We start from the raw sequence: 19,470 nt of genomic DNA, 5'->3' as shown, positions 1-19,470 counted from the left end.
TATTTGTACCCCCAAACGCATTGCAGTTACATGAGAATTAACAAAAACTTTGATTCATGTTATGCTAAAAGTAAATTATTATTATTATTATTATTATTATTATTATTATTATTATTATTATTATTATTATTATTATTATTATTTTATTATTATTATTATTATTTTATTATTATTATTATTATTTTTTTTATTATTATTATTATTATTATTGTACGATAGTTATTAATGCAATAATAATAGTAATGATTTACGTAAAATTGTATTCAAGCAAGGCAAAACAAGAGTTGATATTGTAAAATAAACTATAATATAATGCAATAATTATCAACAAGTATAATAGAATAAATATGTCAGAATTTTTACATACGTAATCAGTGGGATGCGTGCCCCTTGAGACAACCCCGCGTACCCCTGTCGGTACGCGTACCATAGATTGAATACCACTGCTCTACCAAAAGATGATGCTTGCCGACGCGTGTTATATCTAAGTAGGTGAACATCGACTTTCTACTAAATGTACGGTGCAGTGTAGTTGGGAGACCTAAGGGGAAAAAGAGCTTTGAAGGGGCCGAGACGTAGATGGGAGGATAATATTAAGATGGACTTCAGGGAGGTGGGATATGATGCTAGAGACTGGATTAATCTTGCTTAGGATAGGGACCAATGGTGGGCTTATGTGATGGTGGCAATGAACTTCCGGGATCTTTAAAAGCCATTTGTAAGTAATTATAAAAGGATGTACAACTACATTTATGAAGTTCGAGCTTGAAACAGTACTTTATTAAATGATACCTCTCATGAGAGAACACTTGGACATAACGGGTGTCTGCACACTATGTGTTTCTTCAAAGAAGGCATAATCCGCACCCAGTGAGCATCTTGAATGTGTATTCAGTAGGTATGTGAAAAGCTGGTCAAATCTACAAGCAATGAGCATCTTAAGTGGGGACTCAACCTCTATATGGAGAAATCTTTATAGGATATACGTACAGTATAACCTTTAGAAACATGAATCACAAAGTAAAACTTCCGAAGAGGAGTCTTGTGGAAACATAATCAACCTTCATTGAAAGAAGCAAAATATTTACATGGAAAATGGAAGTAGAACACAATAAAACTGCAGTTTTAAGAGCTGTAAAGGCAATCCCACGCCTTTTCGTTTCTGTATAGTTTAATGTATACCTAATCTTCTGCATTTGCATAGTGCCAGAAGTATTACCTTGAAATCATCAGCGGCACATCTAATGTCTTGTTCGGAATAACCCTTCATGGCTTTAGTTGCTATAGGACCCATGTAGTTGTTCACCACCGCAAACTCCATAAGAGAAAGAAACACGAACACAGAACATGACGACATCCACACGTCAATAGCTTTGACATAAGATACTGGCGGCAATGACTGCTGGGATTGTGTGTTCTGTGTAGCTGCAACCAGAACAGAAAGCATTCTTTAATTCTTATTAATAGAGACCTGCGTTTGGTTATCTAAAGCTTTCAAGCAACCCTCAACATTGTAGGTATGTATGGAGTATAGCTTGACGGCATCCAACGCTACTTAGTTCAGGTCTGCTGTTCAGTGAACATACCAAAACAAAACAAAGCTAGGCGGTTGAAAATTAGTGTTACAATATAAGAATTTCGTAGCGAGCACGTCATTAGGAAAGAAGAAAATGTATTTTACCCGATAAAAGGAAAAATTGTTCATTTGAAACACTTGAAACGTTTATAGTCACGGATTGTAATTTGTGAAGCACGCGCTCATAATGTGTTTCATTTTACTTTTGTGCTGAAATGTATTATTATTTTTTTTTGTTAATTCCAAACTTTAATTAGATCTAAAGTATCCAGATGCGTTTTAATTATTGTAAAAATCATGGGTAGACAAACTCCGAGCATCAGGTACCAATGATGACTAAAAGTTATATGTGTCGCCTGAATTGTTTATTGAGTTCAAAAATTTTAAGACTTCGATTTATTTTGCCACTACGACTAATGTATTTAACAGAAGCGGTTGTAGGAAGAAATTCGAAGGTGCTTTTTAAATTAATATCTTTATATTTGTTACGTATCTCAAGATATTGTCCTACATTGCTTCAGAGCGTCTCTGAGAACGTGTGTTTGCATTGCATAGATATTTAATATTGTTTAATATATTTCAGTAAATTTATCTTTATCTTAGCTCGAATGATTTCCTCTTTGCATGTCTGGACGAAATGTGATGGCTCCTGAAAATAAATGGGCTGGTTCCTGATTTTTCTTTGCTTATCCCTAGTAAAAATGATATTCTATTGCATATAAGCTGCCTTTAAAGATATACTTCGTTATTGTTGTTATTAAATCCAAGTGGTATTCCTGTTGTTCACCGAGATACACACACAGGTACACGAATAAACAGATGTAGACACACAGTACCGGTACATGCGGAAAGACTACTTGGTTCACTGAAGTGTGAACTGTTGACTTGTAACTTGTTCTCCGTACGAAGCTAGTATGATCGATGTACACCTAACTTGTGTTCAGAGTAACCGAACACAGGATTCTACTTATTAATGAAGAATTTAGAAGTACAAAAATTCATAATAGTACATTATGCAACGAGCCTATAATGATAGTAATTAAGGCGCGAGGATGTTTATGAAACTCGCTTGCGCTCGTTTCATAATTTTCATACGAGCGTCTTAATTACCATTATAGGCAGGTTTCATACGACTTTTTATGCACGACCATATTTCTAACTTGAAATTATTCATAAGTATTCATGTTGTTCTTATGTGACTGGGAAGCGAACTGACCTTGTGCAATCTCGTAAATTGTGAGATGTGCGCAGACGCGAAAGTATTGATTTTTTCCGGGCAACGAATGTCGACGACCTTGATCTAGAGAATAAGATAAACGTTAAACTTGATATAACCTTGAAATTGAATTCGACATTGAAAAACGAGATGACAAATTGAATTCATTTGAATATTATTTACAATTAACGCTAATTATTATAGTAACAGAACATAAAATTCCGCGACAGTATTGGATTTCCAGCCTGCGTGACGTTTTGCTAGTTGTCTTTCGATTGCATATCCGAGAAAAATCGAAAACCTGAACTTTAATGAATAAGGTACATGTGCCAAATACGGCCCACTTAACTTCTCAAGATCTGTTGTACGTTTACTGAAGGAGATAAAATTCTAAAAATTGTACTAAAACATACTTCAAGGTGAGCAGTAAAGAAAACGTGGTCTTAGATTTAGAGTTATTAAAAAACTTTTCTATAATAGTGCAATATTAAAAATGTGAGTAAAGGGCCTTATTTAGCACACTCGTTCCAAATAAGGCCCACTATCAGTCCCAAATAAGGCCCATGTGTAAATAAATAGTCATTCCGAAAGCAAATAAAATAAATTAAATTACAATAATTGTATTTAAACCAAATAAACTACAATAATAATATCCAAAATTAAGTAGAGAAAAACACATTCTGAACAAAGCAAATGTCCTTAGTCTAGAGATCATACTCTGAGTAAAAGAAAAAAATATCTTCTTAGTCTAAGATCACATTCTGGGCAACGAAACCTGAGTATTTTCACTATAGTTTCACTGTTGTCTGAAGATTACACTCTTGGCAGAGAGAACTGGTATGTTGTCCTTAGTCTAAGATGACATTCTGGGAAAATCACACTGTGGACAAAGAAAACTGAATATTTTTTCTTAGCCGTAAGTCCAATGCATTCTTCATGAACATAATTTGAACACTTTACACACAATCTCATGTCAGCAATACGATCTTTTCTGCATAAATAGCAGAACCAACTTCCTTTTCTCACTCTTTTAGCGTGAATGCCACTCGGCCCAGCTTCAAGAAGATCTTTCACGGAAGGCACAAGACATATTTTCCTCTTCTGAGTTGTCTTCACGCTCAAACCTTCAGGAATAGTGGCACCATTCTTATCGCTTTCGTGGTCCTCTGTAGGCCTATGTTCTTTAGCAGTTTTAACTGATTTAGTCTTCTTTGCCTTGAAACAATTCCTAATTACCTCAACTGCTTGGTAATTAAGGGCTTTTCATTTCTGGTTTGTATGGTTTTTCTTCATTTCACGGTACGAAGAATGTCTTGAAATGAAGTTTCTAATTGTTCTTCATTATCACTAGAGATATGGGAAAAGTTACTGGATTCGTCATGAAGAGAGAAGATGTCACTTGTGAAGCTTGAGTCCCCTGAATCTCTTTGTTTCGAAACTCTTTTCTGGGTTAATGCTTCAACTTGATTTGGCTGATGTACAGTATGAGCAATTGGGATCCAGATTGTGATTGTAATCGGGTTTCTTCAGGCTTTTCTCTCCTGTTGAGTTTGGAGGAAGCGAAGGCACTCAGGGATAGCACTAGGGTCGAAAGGATAAATTCCAGTAGCGCTAAACCCACTTGATATGTTAGAAGGAGTAGCAGCTCTTGGCCAAACCTTACTAAATACAGTATTTCCCAAATATCCGTTTTTTCACTGTACGACTTTCAGCATCTTCCTGCTTTGACCAGTAAAGCAAGACTTCATCATCCCAGAATGCTTCGTAAGGTCCAAGCATGGACTTATCGAATGGCTGCAACTCATGTGTGGTATTGTTAGGTAAGCAGAACAACGTAACGACTCATGAGTCTTCAAACCTTCTATGTCTCAAGTCATTTCGAGTCAAAATAACGCAAGTTTAAGCTCTCTAAATAACTGAAACTTATGTGTTTAGGTATTACATATCGAAAGAATTAAAATATTATATTTAACAAATAAACACAATTATTATGCTAAAATAATTTAAATTACGAATTTAGAATAATTATCGCAACTTTGATAATTGTCTTCACAATTTTCTTATAAATAAATTACTGTATGTACAGAACGTATTTATGAGGCTCAAAATAAGAAAAACCTTGAAGATAATTCATGTTCCAAATAAGGTTCATGGGCCTTGTTTAGCTCATCTATAGAGGGCCTTATTTGGAGCTCCCTGTAAATCCACACTTTCATTCATAGCTGTACTAAAGGATAAATAAATACACGTTAAGTGGAAAATATCAATACACTATCTTATTCTAGTAATCATATGCTTTGAAATGACATATACCATGTTCATTTATGTTAAGTTACCAAAAAATGCATAAGGTTTATTAAAATACCTCGAAATAAAAGCGACAACAGCTTCAGACGTCGTTCACTGTTCAACTGAAGCAAACATGGCGAAATCGTTCACTTAAACTGTTATAGTTTCTGGTCTAGCCATTAGTAGCCAGGAACTGCCAGAAACATTAAGAAACTAGTGGAAATTGTAATGTTATCTTAATTAAATGACAGATGGGCCTTATTTAGAACCGGGCTTTATTTGGCTCATGTACCTTATGTGTACTTTAATGACATGCATTAAAGGCCTGCTACCAGGTGTATAATTACTACATTTCGGCATGGTCGAGCATAAAATTTGTCAATGCTATTTTATTCTCATTTCAAATTAATTATCAGATGCGAACTTCCAGTAGTGCAACACAACTATTCTGTCGCATAGCAGGACATTACCACTTACGACTGATAATGTGTGAAAGCACAGAAAGATTATTATACTTTCTCGTTATACGAAATAAAAATAGAAGATATTGTTATGCTTCAAAATATATATTTCGAGTTTTTCACGGAAATACACGTTCTCAGCACCCTTGATACAGAAAATTTGTTTGGAGTATGCCTTGTTTTTGCGTACTACAACTACTGAACGGTTTTTGTTCGTATTCACTATCTATGAGTCAACTTGTCGGAAAGGAACGCATATGAAGTATAGCGACGTCTAGCAAAATTTGAATGCCCATGTTAGAAATTGATAACTCACACTGAAAAATGAATCAATAAAATCTAGTTATTTGCTTCGTGATTTTTTTGTAATACGTATAAGGAACTGACAAATGAAACGATTAAGATAGCATTGACCATAAAACTTTCACAAGAAAATTGATTAGTACATATCAAATTATTTCTGACTTTTTTAAATTTCTAAGTCTCAAAACCCTTAGAGTGACTCCAGGAGAGATAGGAAACACTGTTCAAAGATTAGTATTGCTTGTCGTAAATGTATTTTACACGTAAGTAAACCACTGAAGAAAAATTTAATATAATTATGCATTTATATCGCTTTGAAATATAGATCTTTTGAAAAAAAGTGTTAGAAATGATTATAACGCACTTAAATCTATTTTATGTAAAATTTGTGAGAAATTGATTAAATACATCTACTTAAAAGTCTAGTATATAGGTGAAGTGAAATGTCTTACCTTTGAGGTTATAAAAAATGCCTTTTGCGTGCAATCCAGGAAATGAAAGTTCATCTTACTTGGTTGATTATTAAATTATTTTATTTATGTATGTATTTTGAATAATAATTAAAGGAAATAAACTACACTTGCATGCAAGAAAGTGAATAAAAACTTTCTTTCCTTAAATACATTTTTTAAATTCAATATTTTTATAGATTATTGCAATAACTTGCTATGAATTGTTAACATAGGCCCTTTGCAAGCTATTCCCTTTATCAATTTTTTTCTTGCAGTTTTCTTTAACGTTAAAAAATTTCGTACATATTGTCTATTTCAAGGAGTGCATCATAGAGTAAGTGAAAGTTATAATCTTAATGCATGGTGATGCCACTAGAGCTTTTATTGCTATCAATGTGCAATTTATCTTGCTCTAATGTTGAAGGTTTCCACTCCTGGTGACTATGCTGCCATGTTGTGCTGCAGTATGCTCGCCACAAGGTCCTGGAGATGTGCGTCCACTCATGAGCAATACTGTTAACATTTCGTTCAGAGAGTTGAATTTTCGATGCCGAGATTTTGGCCAAACATATCTTACAAATGTCTAAAGGGACTGATATCTGAGCTAGGTACTGGCTGATCCACAGTCCAATTCTGATATTGTAGTATAAATTGTACTCGTCGTTGGTATGTGCTGGGAGTAAGCTGTGGACCAATTACAGGTTTCCTTAATCTTCGTCTGACAGTACTCTTGATTCGAGTGTGTCTTAATACTTCCAGATGGTTTCTGGCCTGGAATGCAGTCGTGTAGTGATCCTTCAGGATCTAGAGGACCAAATGTGTCATCCCTGGTGGATGTAGACTACCGTTGACCTGATCCCGGTCGTCCTTAATATGTACCAATTTCACGTACTGTTGTAAGACACGTTGGACGCTTGCAAATGACGCACCGATCGAATTACCTGCAGAACTAATGTTTCGTCCATTCTCGACCAACGCATCAGAGGCATCTTAACTCGTCTAATATAAACAAGAAACTAAAGCAAAATGTTTACTTGTGACAGAAATTTTTCCACACATTGATAGTTCATTAATGTCATTGCCATTGTAAAACTTAAATGGTTTTACTGATAATCCGTGCAAAACAAAAAGCAGTACACAGTCTTGAGCTTAGGATGAAAGTGCTCAGAGACTGATACATTCTGTTCTCCAGAAAATGTTGAATGTATGTTTCTATACTTACACCACATCATTGTAATAATTCTTTCTATATTGATATTTATTTATTCCAATTTGTTCTAGATAGACCAGGATTCGAATGGAAATGAGAAGTTAAAGAATGAAGCAGAAACAGCGTTAGGCTTTAAGTGACGATAAAGGCTACATTTTACAGAGTATCAGTAGTTCAAAAGATTGCTCAGAATTTCTGGAGCTTTCAGAATGTTCTAAGTAGAACAATGTTTGAATAACAACCCATTTGAGCTGATTCCAACCTAAGGTGCTATGACTCCTTGTGCACCTTTACACTTAAACCACATTCCGAATTATACAAAAATCAGACAACATTGAAAGAATACGAACACCTCTAACTGTTATTATTTACGCATAATATTGAACATTATTGACTTATGACAAAGTGGCAATATGACAAATTAATCCTGCCATTTGTCTGTTTCGATTATTTTAGGTTCAAATTGGGGACAAGGAGCATTCATGGTCTCGAGAAATTCGTCAGTATTTTTGCTTTTTTGTTCAACCCTTCATAACTAATATCATACAGTCCCTGTACCTTGAACAAGCTAAGCTTCATTTTAATGTACGAATAATTAACTTGAAATTTCCCAGGAAAATGGTTCCTGGTAAGTTTTCGTGTTTTACCTTTTTACTTTACTTACATTGTAATATGAATCGCATCCTCTTCGCTCTGTGTACAATTTCGTTCTAATGTTACGTCTTTAATTTCTCATGATTTAAACATTGATGAGTCTAACAGTGATATTTAGCATGTAATCATAACAAAAGTGAGATTCTGCATGTGTTTTCATTACCGGTACTTTTAATCATAAAAATTTGATTATGGTTGTGTTTTCGAGTTTGATGAATTTCTTATCATACTAGTTTTCTGGGTAAGGAAAACATAGCTTTGATGGTTATCTGTAGATTTGCGACACGTCAAGAATTGAGAAGGTTCTAGACAAGATTTACCTGCCATTTGTCGTCCTTTGTTATAGTACAACGGCTTCGTAAGTGGTCTTAATATGCGTGAGTTTGTCTCATCCTCCATTCCAATCCATATCATATTATTTTTAATGTTGTTTTCGTTATTATTGTTGTTATTGTTGCTGATGATGAGTTTCTTCATAATTTCTTAGCCATTAAAATTATAACTGAATATATTTTTTCCACAAAAGTTTGTATTCAACTTATTCCGCTAGTTTTGACATTAGACTTTGCTGCAAGTCTTCAGTGGCTGCGTGGGCTAAATCGTCAAACTTTCACGTAGGATGTCCAGGCTTCGAATCACAGTAAAAATTTTAAGAAAAAAAAAGTGACACTTGTGGCGAATAAGGCCGTAGTTAAGGTTCCTTTTTTTCCCACTTATAGGCATTATAAGCATGGACATCATTCTGACCCATTTCATTTTGATCTTCATAGTATTTCTGCGGGCTGATCTAGGGACATAGATGAGATGCCTGCATGAAACCTGGATACACAGCAAACCTTAGCACAGCTGACTGGTGTAGATCAGCATAATAATTCACGTAGCGCTATGGGATTCACTTACCCCTTCAGAATAATAGAAAGTTTGTGCCACTGAATAAAATGGAAGTTCTTCATCCCTGCTAAATTTTATGTTCTATGATATCAAAAAAGAATGTCTCACACAAGAGTTAGAAGCGAGTTAAGAATATCAATAACATGATCAACAATTATACTCACCCAGAGTGAGGAGTGACGTGACACCAAGGGTGACGCGGGCTGGTATAGCCTCGGGTTTGATCCAGAAGGAGATCCACGACATGACCACAATGAGAGCAGAGGGGATATAAGTATGGAATAAGTGATAACCCAAGCGCCTTCGCAGGGTGAATACCACTGCCAGGCATGTGAAGTTACCTGCAAAATATTGTTTGACGTATTTAACTTCTCATTTCACAAGAAGTACAGGAATTGTGATACTGAAAATATACAATATAAGCTGTGAAGACTACTGGGGAAAAAGTGCTAAGTCAATTTGTCTAAATGTTTGAAGGGAGACATTCTGAATTTTAAAACCTCAATCTAAAAAATATTAAGACAATAAACATAACTTTCAGTCACATATTGTATGACAAGTTCACTCGAAGATTGGTTGCTGGTGGTAGAGAAATAGAAGACTTAACACTTTCTTATGCTGTAGTGCTGTGTAGAGTTCTAGTTATCACGTTCTTTCCTAGTACGCTTGAAATACGCATAAAAACAATATCTCAATGGCTATACTTCATTCCATAATGTCTGACAGAAGATGTGAACATTGCTGGCAGAGGAGGAGAGAAATGTAATTGCTATTCAGCCAATGACAGAGGTCTCATTCCACGCTTGACTTGAAGTTGGGCGGGGTAGAACGCTGCCGGCAATGTTTATATCTCCTGTCAGACATTATGGAACGAAGTATAAGCACGTTATTTGCCTTGATTACCAGCGTTCAGCCAACAGAATGCGTGGAGATCCAATTTTATAAATTTTGACTTTACACGAATGCATGTATATCGAGATCGTGATGAAAATTCACACTTAACAGGCTTCCATGCTAGAGCTCTTCATGATAGGCTAATATTGTTTAGATATCATTGAGCCCTAAAACATTTGTCTGAAATGATTATCGATTTGGTACAGAAATGCATAGATATCACTTAATATTTACTGTAAGGAAAAATATCGTTGTAATTATTTTCTGTGGAGCATAGAAGTTTGGGAACCAAAGGCCTAAGCCAGTCATGTCAATTGATTAACTACAAGTGACAGATGCTACTGCAAATACAAGGAAATATGGGTTTTCAGCATTCCTAAAACTTAAAAAGAAAAGTACTTTTTTGGAATATATCATTCATAATTGTACATTTTACATTTATATTACCTCGGTAAAATTATTATAGTATAATAAATAGCTTATTATATTATAGTTGTACCCTACCGTAACGTACCGCGCTGTGCAGCACCATTCTGTACCGTTTTTATTACACTTCATTTTACTTTTACTTCCTTTCGTTTTGCTCTGTTCTGTTTCGTTTCACTTTATTTCATTATAGAGATTAAAATGCAATGCAAATATTGTTTGTAACATAAAAAGGAGTGAATTATTGTGGCAAAATTTGTAAAACTTAAGAAATTTTGTCGCCTTCATAACAATGACTTTTCCATTCTACTAATTAGCATTATACATCTCTTGCAGACGAATAACATCAGATTTCTCTAAAAGACTTCGTTACTTACCTGTAGAGTATTCAATAGTACAGTCAGTTGTGTAATTGTTGGAAATGTCCAGTTGAGGAAGTTCGATATCTGGGTTCACGACTAGAGGATCTGTCACATTCCAGATGAAAACCAAATCGTGAACGGTGTGGGATACTGGAAAGTAATGGACGTAAGTTTAATGTTGAATGTGAGATAAAATTCGACTTGAGAGCTATAGGAGTTCAGAGAAGAATTTTTCTTCTCACAGTTGTGTTTTGCGATATATATCATGCAGGATCCTTCTAATTTAATCCGGTCAACATCCATTTGAAAAGTCGTACAGAGTTAAGCATTTCAAAATAAAAGTTACATATGAAAAACGGGCTGCCAATGCTATTTATTAGGCGCAAAAATCTAAAAGAAAACTTAATTCTTAATTTGTGTAGCCCTTTTTTCGGGATTTTGGGAAGTTGTGTCAAGGAAACACAGCCTTTCGCGACTCTTAGAGGAAATTCCTCAAAAACGTTCTGCGAGAGCACAACACACATTTCATAGTAGACACTAAAGTAGTTGATTTACGATTTGTCAGTCTGTCTCTAGAGTAGCAAAATGTTCACCTTCGCTAGTGACAAACAGAAAGAATACCCAGATACTACTAAAAGAAAAATTTATGTTTGAACCCAATTTCTTGTGTCTTACAGCAGTTACAATTTTGTACAACTTAGTTTCCTTACAATATCTTTCCATATGAAAATTTTCAGGAAAGGTTTAACTTGATGTTGTGGAATTTGTCAGTAAAGTTAAATATTTTCTCCGTCTACAGAAATAAAACAATTTTGTCTGACTTAGTTTGCATCAAGATTACCTAACTACTAATTTATATTATGTTCAAATAAATGATCAGTTATAATTTTCTTATGACTTTTGGAAACTACTTGATTTATTGGGTTTAAAGAACGGACACTTATTCACCACGACAAAATTAAAACTTTTCATTACGGTACTTCAATTATTTTCTTACAATTACATTTTCAGAATTGCCGCTCATGGTAGTAGATGTTTTCAATCCATTTCATTTCCACTACTCCAATAGTACATAACAGTAAACAACTGGGAGGAAACAATGTTCAGTTTATGAAAGAGCGGGAAAGGAACTCATATAGGCCTACAGTAGAAGGCAACCATTGATTTTCTGGCTATGTTGAGAAATCTGTGAATATTTTTAGAAATATGCCACTGTTTTTCAGTTGAACTTTATGGTGAAGAAATGCAGAGTGTTTCACGGAAGTGGAATGCACTCCAGAGCAGTGCCAGATTTAGGCCTAGGCAACCTAGACAGTTGTCTAGGGTGGAAATTTCCAGGGGGGGGGGCGGCATTCTCTCTCTCTCTCTCTCTCTCTCTCTCTCTCTCTTCCTTTTTTAATTTTCATTTTACAGTGAAATTTGTTTTTAAAACATTTGTCGGTAAATATTTTCTGAAGTTTGTTCTTGAACACGTTGCGGAAGTCGGATATTGTTTTGTTATCGCATTGTCGCGGTCGCGGCGAGAGTAAAAGGAAAGTGTGTAGTTGCATAATTATACTGTAATATGGTATCACATTATTACACTATGAAATTGCCAAAATGTAACTGCTTGTATAAAATTATTCAAAATCAAATTGGATGTGTGTTTGTTATGTATCGCTATGAATTTAGTAACCACAACTCTCAGTTACATTTCCAATATGTATCGTCAACAATACTATTTACTCACTTTTCAGCATGTGCACATATAATTCAGTATGAAATGTTTATTCCGCAAAGAGACCATTTTTCAATTTACTTTGTATTTCCTATCGAAGTAAGAAATATTCGTAACAATTAGATGGCTGAGATCCAGACTGTTCCAAGTCCATTTCACAATTTCCTTTTTTTTTTTAAGGAAATCCATTTTAAGTTCCTGACTTTCAAAGCTGGACATAGAACACTTTCAAATAACCTCATGGTAAATTTATGGGGAGTAATATTTACAATTTTGTTCGATTCATATATGCAGACAAGGACATGAAACACAAGGAAAGACTGTTATAAAACATTCTGGTTTTCAGCCATCAAATTATTCCTCCAACAAGATCAATGCTTAAAAATAAACCACAGTCTGCCTTTCACAAATCAATTTTGTTTCAACAGTGAATAAGTTTGAGTATGTTTCTTTGCGTCGAGTCTTATGTGCTTCGTCAGATCGACTTTGATGACATCATCAATGCTTTCTCTGTGAAAAAAGCGCGAAGGAAATATTTATAATTCACTAGTAAGATGCATGTATTTTGATTCTAGTAATTTGTTTTCTGAATTATAACATTTCATTTAAAACTAATTTAAACTAAACAATTCTGATCTGTATAATAGCTGTTTATAAATTATTTGTTGGAGTAGGGAGCGGCAAGGTTTAGTACTGCCTAAGGGTGGCACTATACCCAATCCGGCCCTGTTCCAGGGACGGATTCAGAACAAAAATAAAAGAAAATAGTTGCCATAAATTTTTCCTGAAATCGCTTTGATTAGAAGTTAGTTTTTTCTGTATTCAGGAAATCCTTCCAAGGCACGGAAATGTGTTTATACTATTCTCGGTATATCTTAAGACTTAAGTGGTAGCGGCCGTTAGATTGGAAGTGTGTGGTACCTTTTGCGCATGCGTTACAATGACATCTACATCCTAGCCACAACACTTCACTTGTAATAGATGAGGTTTGAGGTCAATGTTTGTAGATTGTTGTATACGAACGCCCTATCTTACTTAATTCTAACGTCCACTGACGTCACCCAGCGCTCAAGATATACCGCGAGATTGAATCTGTTCAATTGTTGGCAAACAACACTCGATAATAATAGAGAGATGACCTCAGTCATGCAGGGTCTTGCTGATTGTCCGTCCAATAACGTGTTCTACGAGGCGTTTCAGTTTTCTAGACTGTCAGTATGTGCCATTGCAGCTTAATGCTTACCACATTCAAACTCATAAACAGTAGACAATCATCTCTTTTTTGGATTATTTTGAATGCAGTGTTCCAGAAGGAATATGTCTATGTGGGAAGATTTCCTAAACGCTGTTTGTGAAATGTGAAACAATCTCAATGAATAGAAGAACAAATTTGGGCATACAATTTCGTTCAAAATCAGGCAGTGAAAGGTTCGTGAGTACCAGGACAGTTGATTTGGAAGTTCCTATCCTCAATCACGTTAAGAGAGTAGGCCTAATGTCGAAAACACTCTAAGTATAGAACAGGAGATGATATTTCACAATTGAAAATGGGGAAGGATTTGTGGAATCAACAACAATCGACTTTCAAAATAACTTCCAAAGGGGTTAGAGAGAGAATAACGAAATTAAAAAATCGGAAGTCTCGAGGACCAGATAGTATTGCTACAGAGATTCTTAAATTAGGTTCCGAGGCCATAATTCCATACTTAATGCGTATATTTCATGTTTCCATAAACAATGCAGCTATTCCACGTGACTGGAAATCAGCTATAGTGGTACCCATACATAAAGGTGGAAATAAATTAGATGTCGGAAACTACAGACCGATTAGCCTTACATCTGTCGTATGTAAAGTCATGGAGCATTTGATATCGGATTATATTCGTCATGTTCAAAATGCGAAAGACTGGTTTTACAACCGCCAGCATGGTTTTAGGGAAGGCTTCTCATGTGATAGTCAAATTACGTCGCTGGTTCAGGATCTAGCTGAAGAGGTAGATAGAGGCGGAAGAATCGATGCAGTTGTGATTTATTTTTCGAAAGCATTTGATTTGGTGCCACATGACATATTAATAGATAAGTTAAGTAGGCTAGGAATAGATAAAAGAGTGGTGCTATGGATCCAAGAATTCTTAAACAGTAGAACCCAGAGAGTTAGAGTAGGTCATGAAATATCGGAAATTGGAAACATAAGTTCAGGGGTGCCACAGGGCAGCGTTCTGGGTCCATTACTCTTTATAATATACGTAAATGACCTATGCCAGAATATTACATCAAATATGAGGCTATTTGCAGACGACTGCATTATCTATAGAAAGATTAGAAATAATTCAGATGTAGATGCTATTCAAACAGACTTGAATAAAATTTATAACTGGGCTTTAGAGCATAGGATGAAAATAAATGGTTCTAAAAGTAAATCTATAACATTTTGTAAAACCCGAGAGGAAACTAGTCTTAATTACGAATTCAGTGGTGTTGTAATTCCGCAAGAACAATGTTGTAAATACCTAGGAGTGTATTTAAACTCCAAACTTTCTTGGGGAGAGCATGTTGATAATGTTACGGGTAAAGCATGGAGGGCACTTCACTTTATTATGAGAATCTTGAGAAAGGCTAGCCCCAAATCGAGGGAAATAGCATATCTAACGTTAGTGCAACCGTTAATGGAATACGGAACTACATGTTGGGATCCCTATAGAATATACCAGATAAATTCCTTAGAAAGAATCCAGTATAGGGCAGCGAAATTTGTTAAAGGTAAAAGAGAAGATGGAAACGATACGATAAAAGAACTTAAATGGGAAACTTAGGAAAACAGACGTAGGAAAACTAGAATAACATCATTGTATAGAGCACATCTAGGTCAGAAAGCATGGGTAGACATAACGGCTCGGTTAGAAAAGCCAACGTACTATGGTAGGAACGATCATGATTTTAAAATCAAATGTAGGAAACAGAAAACGGATGTAGGTAAATTCTCATTTTTAAATAGAACTATAAATGATTGGAATGACCTACCTGCAGCGGTCTTTGAGGGTTGTCCTTCCTTAAGGAGATTCAAGAATAATTTAAAAAGTTGTATATAAAGTGAAAATTAAAATTAAGGTGACATTCAACATTTAATTTTTTTAAGGTGACATGTATTTATCTAGGCTGACGAGTTTACTTCCTTGGTTTGAATTGTAAATTATTTAAAACTAGCGTGTAAGAGGGCCTTAGACTAGAAATGTTTAGTTTAAATGTAGTTCTGTTTATAAGTATGCATAAGGATGTAATTATTTGACTTATTTGAACTGTTGTATCAGTGAAGCGAGGTGAGTCAGTGAAGTTATGGTTTTACAGTGCAGTGAACAGTTCCGATCAGTGATAATTTATAGCGTCAATGAAATGTGTTCTATAGTGTCAGTGAAATGAGTTACAGAGTGTCAGTGAAATGTGTGCTAAAGTGTCAGTGAAATGCGTCATAGTGCCACTACAGGGAATGAGATGAGAGTAAAGTGAAAGACTGTTGAAACTTATGTAGGACCTATAGATAATTATGTAGGTTGTATTGTAAAATTAGGTATTTTATTTTATGTTTTATTATTATTGTGTTAAATTGTATTGTGTATTATTATTGTATTGTGTGTAAAATTGTATATGTGTTGTAAAATTGTATTGTGTATTGTAAATTTTATTGTGTATTGGTTATCATTTTATTGTGTATTGTTAATATTGTATATACCACTGCCACCGGGTGCTTGCCCACTTGCAGTGTAAATAAATACATACATCACCAACAGTATTTATCTCATTTTCAGAGAGTACAGTGACTTTTCTAGAGTGGCTCGTTCACGAGGAGATACTTGTTCTGGTTTTCTTTATAATTCTGTTAATGATTAATATTTTATGATTGTATTGTGTACAATGAATTTATAATCACTAAAAATGGTATGCTCAATTTTCCTGAGGTGAAGAAAATAATCACGCTATTTTTTTTTTAATATGTCAGTATCACTGAATAGGTAAAATTCATTGTCTAAAATTTAATAGGACTTGTTGGTCTGGCTGAGAGATTTACATGATAATCTTACTGCAATTTGAGTATCACGTCAAGTAATTTGTTGAATGTGGCTTATACACAATGATGTTCAGTTTCATTTTGGTAGAGATGATAGGAGGATTTTGAATAAGACGTTCCCAAGTAAGTGGATATGTAGATGAGGAAACATTGCCTGACTAGGGAATCAAAATTTCAGAGTCAACTTAGATCACTGTTTTAGCCGTCTTGGTAGAACAGTTAGTAGAGCACTTGCCTACAATGAAGCGAATCTCGGTTAGAATTCCTGTGTTAGCAGAGTCGTATTTGTGGTGGACAAAGCCAAGTTTTCTGAAGGTTTTTGCCATGGTTCTCCCGTTTTCCTTCATCATTCCAAAATCGCTCTCAATTTCAATAGCCATGTATTTAATCAAAACAGTGTCGACGTGATATAGTATTGTCACAGATATTTTGATGATATGACATCTGTTTGAGGAGTCCGTAGTACGCTTTCGGAGGTGGTGAAAAGCACTGCAGTGGGACTCCATCATAACTATGAAGACGTGGAAGTTAAATAGACATGACACCACACAATTGAGTCACGATATCAACAAGGATACCATTTTGAGTACTGAAATTTGAACTTATTATTGCTAGAAAATAAAAATAACTGCAACTTAAAATCAATGCTATTTCGGGCATAGGTTTATATCACATCGATTAAACTATTTTGGTCCTGAATTCATCCTGAAATACCATTTGATATTAAACACTCTGAGTACCATGATGACACTAGTCGGCCTGGTTGGCGCAGTTAGTATAGCACTGACCTTCTATGCCTGAGGTTGCGGGTTCGATCCCGGGCCAGGTCGATGGCATGTAAGTGTTCTTAAATGCGACAGGCTCATGTCAATAGATTTACTGGCATGTAAAAGAACTCCTGCGGGACAAAATTCCGGCACACCTGCGACGCTGATATAACCTCGGCAGTTGCGAACGTCGTTAAATATAACATAACATTTTTATGAAACTAGTGAACACACAAAATGTCCACCGTTGTGAAGTAACTGTTAGCATGTCTGACCGTGAAACAAGCGGGTCTGGATTCAAATCCTAATTGGGACGAGTTACCTGTTGAGGTTTTTCCGAGATTATCCCTCAATCAATTAAAGCAGAATTTCAGAGTAACTTTCGGCGTTGGACTTCGGGCTCATTTCGCTATCATTATTACACTTCTCCTCTTTCAACATCATCTCCGATTCTTCCCCATATTTCTGAATTGTGATCGATCTACAGTTGGCTGCGGGCCACCACCGATGGACCCCGTAGTATGTGGTTATTAGTTGCTGGTAGTAGTGCTTATGTACCGTGTGCTCTCATAGTGGCTTAAGAGACCTCGGTGATGCCTACGTGGACATGTGAAGGGAATCTGAAGGCTGAAGGGGAGTTCAAGGGCGACCCAGAGAGGAATCTGTAGCACGAGGGACCTTAGAGCATGCACATCATTCCATTCCCAGTAGCTCAATAGGCCCACACAAGCGGCCTACACGTGAGAGCAGTCCCATTCCTGCCTCCTTCCTTAAGGGGGACTAGTATAGTAATAGAATACACAAAAGAACCTGGTTTAATACCTCATTTTTCTATCACAATTTAACAGTTCATTATTACCCTATTTTTACTTTCCTATGAAAAATGAATCGATCTTGTAAAAAAAAACACAACATATCCTCCAGAAGATTGAATAGTAATCATATCTGATCATCCACTTAAGCTGAATGAAAATAAAAGACAAATAAAATTGTACGAAAATAATTAATAATATTGATATGCATGATTACCATGAATAATCTTATCCTTTTACTGTTATCTATAACTAATATTTAAATATAAAATTCATGAGGAAATATTTCATTAGGCTGGATGTCAGTTGATCGAAAGTGTACTGCACTTGAAGGATCCACGAAAAGAACATGTTAAGTCACTTTTTTATTTTTGTTTTTTGGCCTCATCTGCTAGCTCATAAAGTGAACTATCTTCCTATTAAACCAGAATGTCAAAAAGCCTGCATTGTGACATGGTAACTTACACTAAATTAGATGTAAATTAATGTCTTAGCAGTGTATTAAAGTTAAGAAGAAATCTGTGGCGTTTGGGTAAAGGGAGATAAGTCATAAAAATGAGTTCGGAGATAAATGAAAATTAAACTTGAAACCCTTATTACAAATAATTTTCTACACAAATAAAACACATCAACTGCTAGTATTCTTTGATTTTTGCACACCCACTTGTATAATTTAACTTGTGTGTTCATCTGGGGAACAAAATTCCATCTGCACAAAAAAATGACTTATACCCCTTTACCCGAACACCACAGAAATGGTGTCGTGAATGATTTAGGAAAAGTGACTTGGCATGTTTTTTTTTTTTCCGTGGACCCTTCATTTCCTTTCTGCAATTAGTTTCATACTTACGACTTTCTATCATCATCATGCAGATCTGGGTGTCGTGTGGGTAGGACTCGAACTTCATTGCACATGACAACACCAAGGTCAGCCTGAAAACAACAAAGGTTAATTAAGAATTGGAAGTGAAGAGTGTTCAAATTCGATCGAGTAATTGAACAGCTGTGCTCCTTAGCACCCTATAAAACTGTGAAATAAATCGAGTAATTGAATAGTTGTGCTTAATTGCTGTTCTTTATTTCACTGTACAAAATGGGGAAAATGCTCTACATTTTTTAATCATTAAATGTATTCTGTGATCCTAAAATATGGAATTACATTGTTGGTTCAAAATATTTCTTGATTACGCTAAATAATGTACTTAATTCTTCTTTTTATGATGGATCTGAAAACGGATGCGACCTTATAGCTAAGGTGACCAACTTTTGATCACAAAAATGCGGGAGATTCGGTCACGACAAATTTTAGTACAACTTTTTGGGGCGTGAAGCCAGGATTCATTGATGGTATGGTTTGTATTTATAATATAATGCTAT

General features: G+C 35.3%; 2 protein-coding genes across 2 annotated transcripts in view; one reads left to right on the top strand and one right to left on the bottom strand.

The window, feature by feature from the left end:
* Nucleotides 1–19,470, top strand: part of LOC138707664 (rho guanine nucleotide exchange factor 38-like) — a 201,652-nt gene that overhangs the window by 119,321 nt on the left and 62,861 nt on the right. The window lies entirely within an intron of this gene.
* HisCl1 (Histamine-gated chloride channel subunit 1) overlaps nt 1–19,470 on the bottom strand; it is a 33,827-nt gene that overhangs the window by 2,090 nt on the left and 12,267 nt on the right. The window contains exons 5-8 of the mRNA XM_069836601.1: nt 18,944–19,026; nt 10,750–10,884; nt 9,217–9,393; nt 1,220–1,425 (exon numbers count right to left, since the gene is read on the bottom strand). Of these exons, the coding sequence (XP_069692702.1) occupies nt 1,220–1,425; nt 9,217–9,393; nt 10,750–10,884; nt 18,944–19,026 (601 nt within the window). The remainder of the gene's footprint in view (nt 1–1,219; nt 1,426–9,216; nt 9,394–10,749; nt 10,885–18,943; nt 19,027–19,470) is intronic.

This window comes from Periplaneta americana, chromosome 10, assembly GCF_040183065.1.
Source record: "Periplaneta americana isolate PAMFEO1 chromosome 10, P.americana_PAMFEO1_priV1, whole genome shotgun sequence".
Lineage (NCBI taxonomy): Eukaryota > Metazoa > Arthropoda > Insecta > Blattodea > Blattidae > Periplaneta > Periplaneta americana.
The sequence above is the reverse complement of the archived record's forward strand: the minus strand, read 5'-3'. Positions and strand labels throughout refer to the sequence as shown.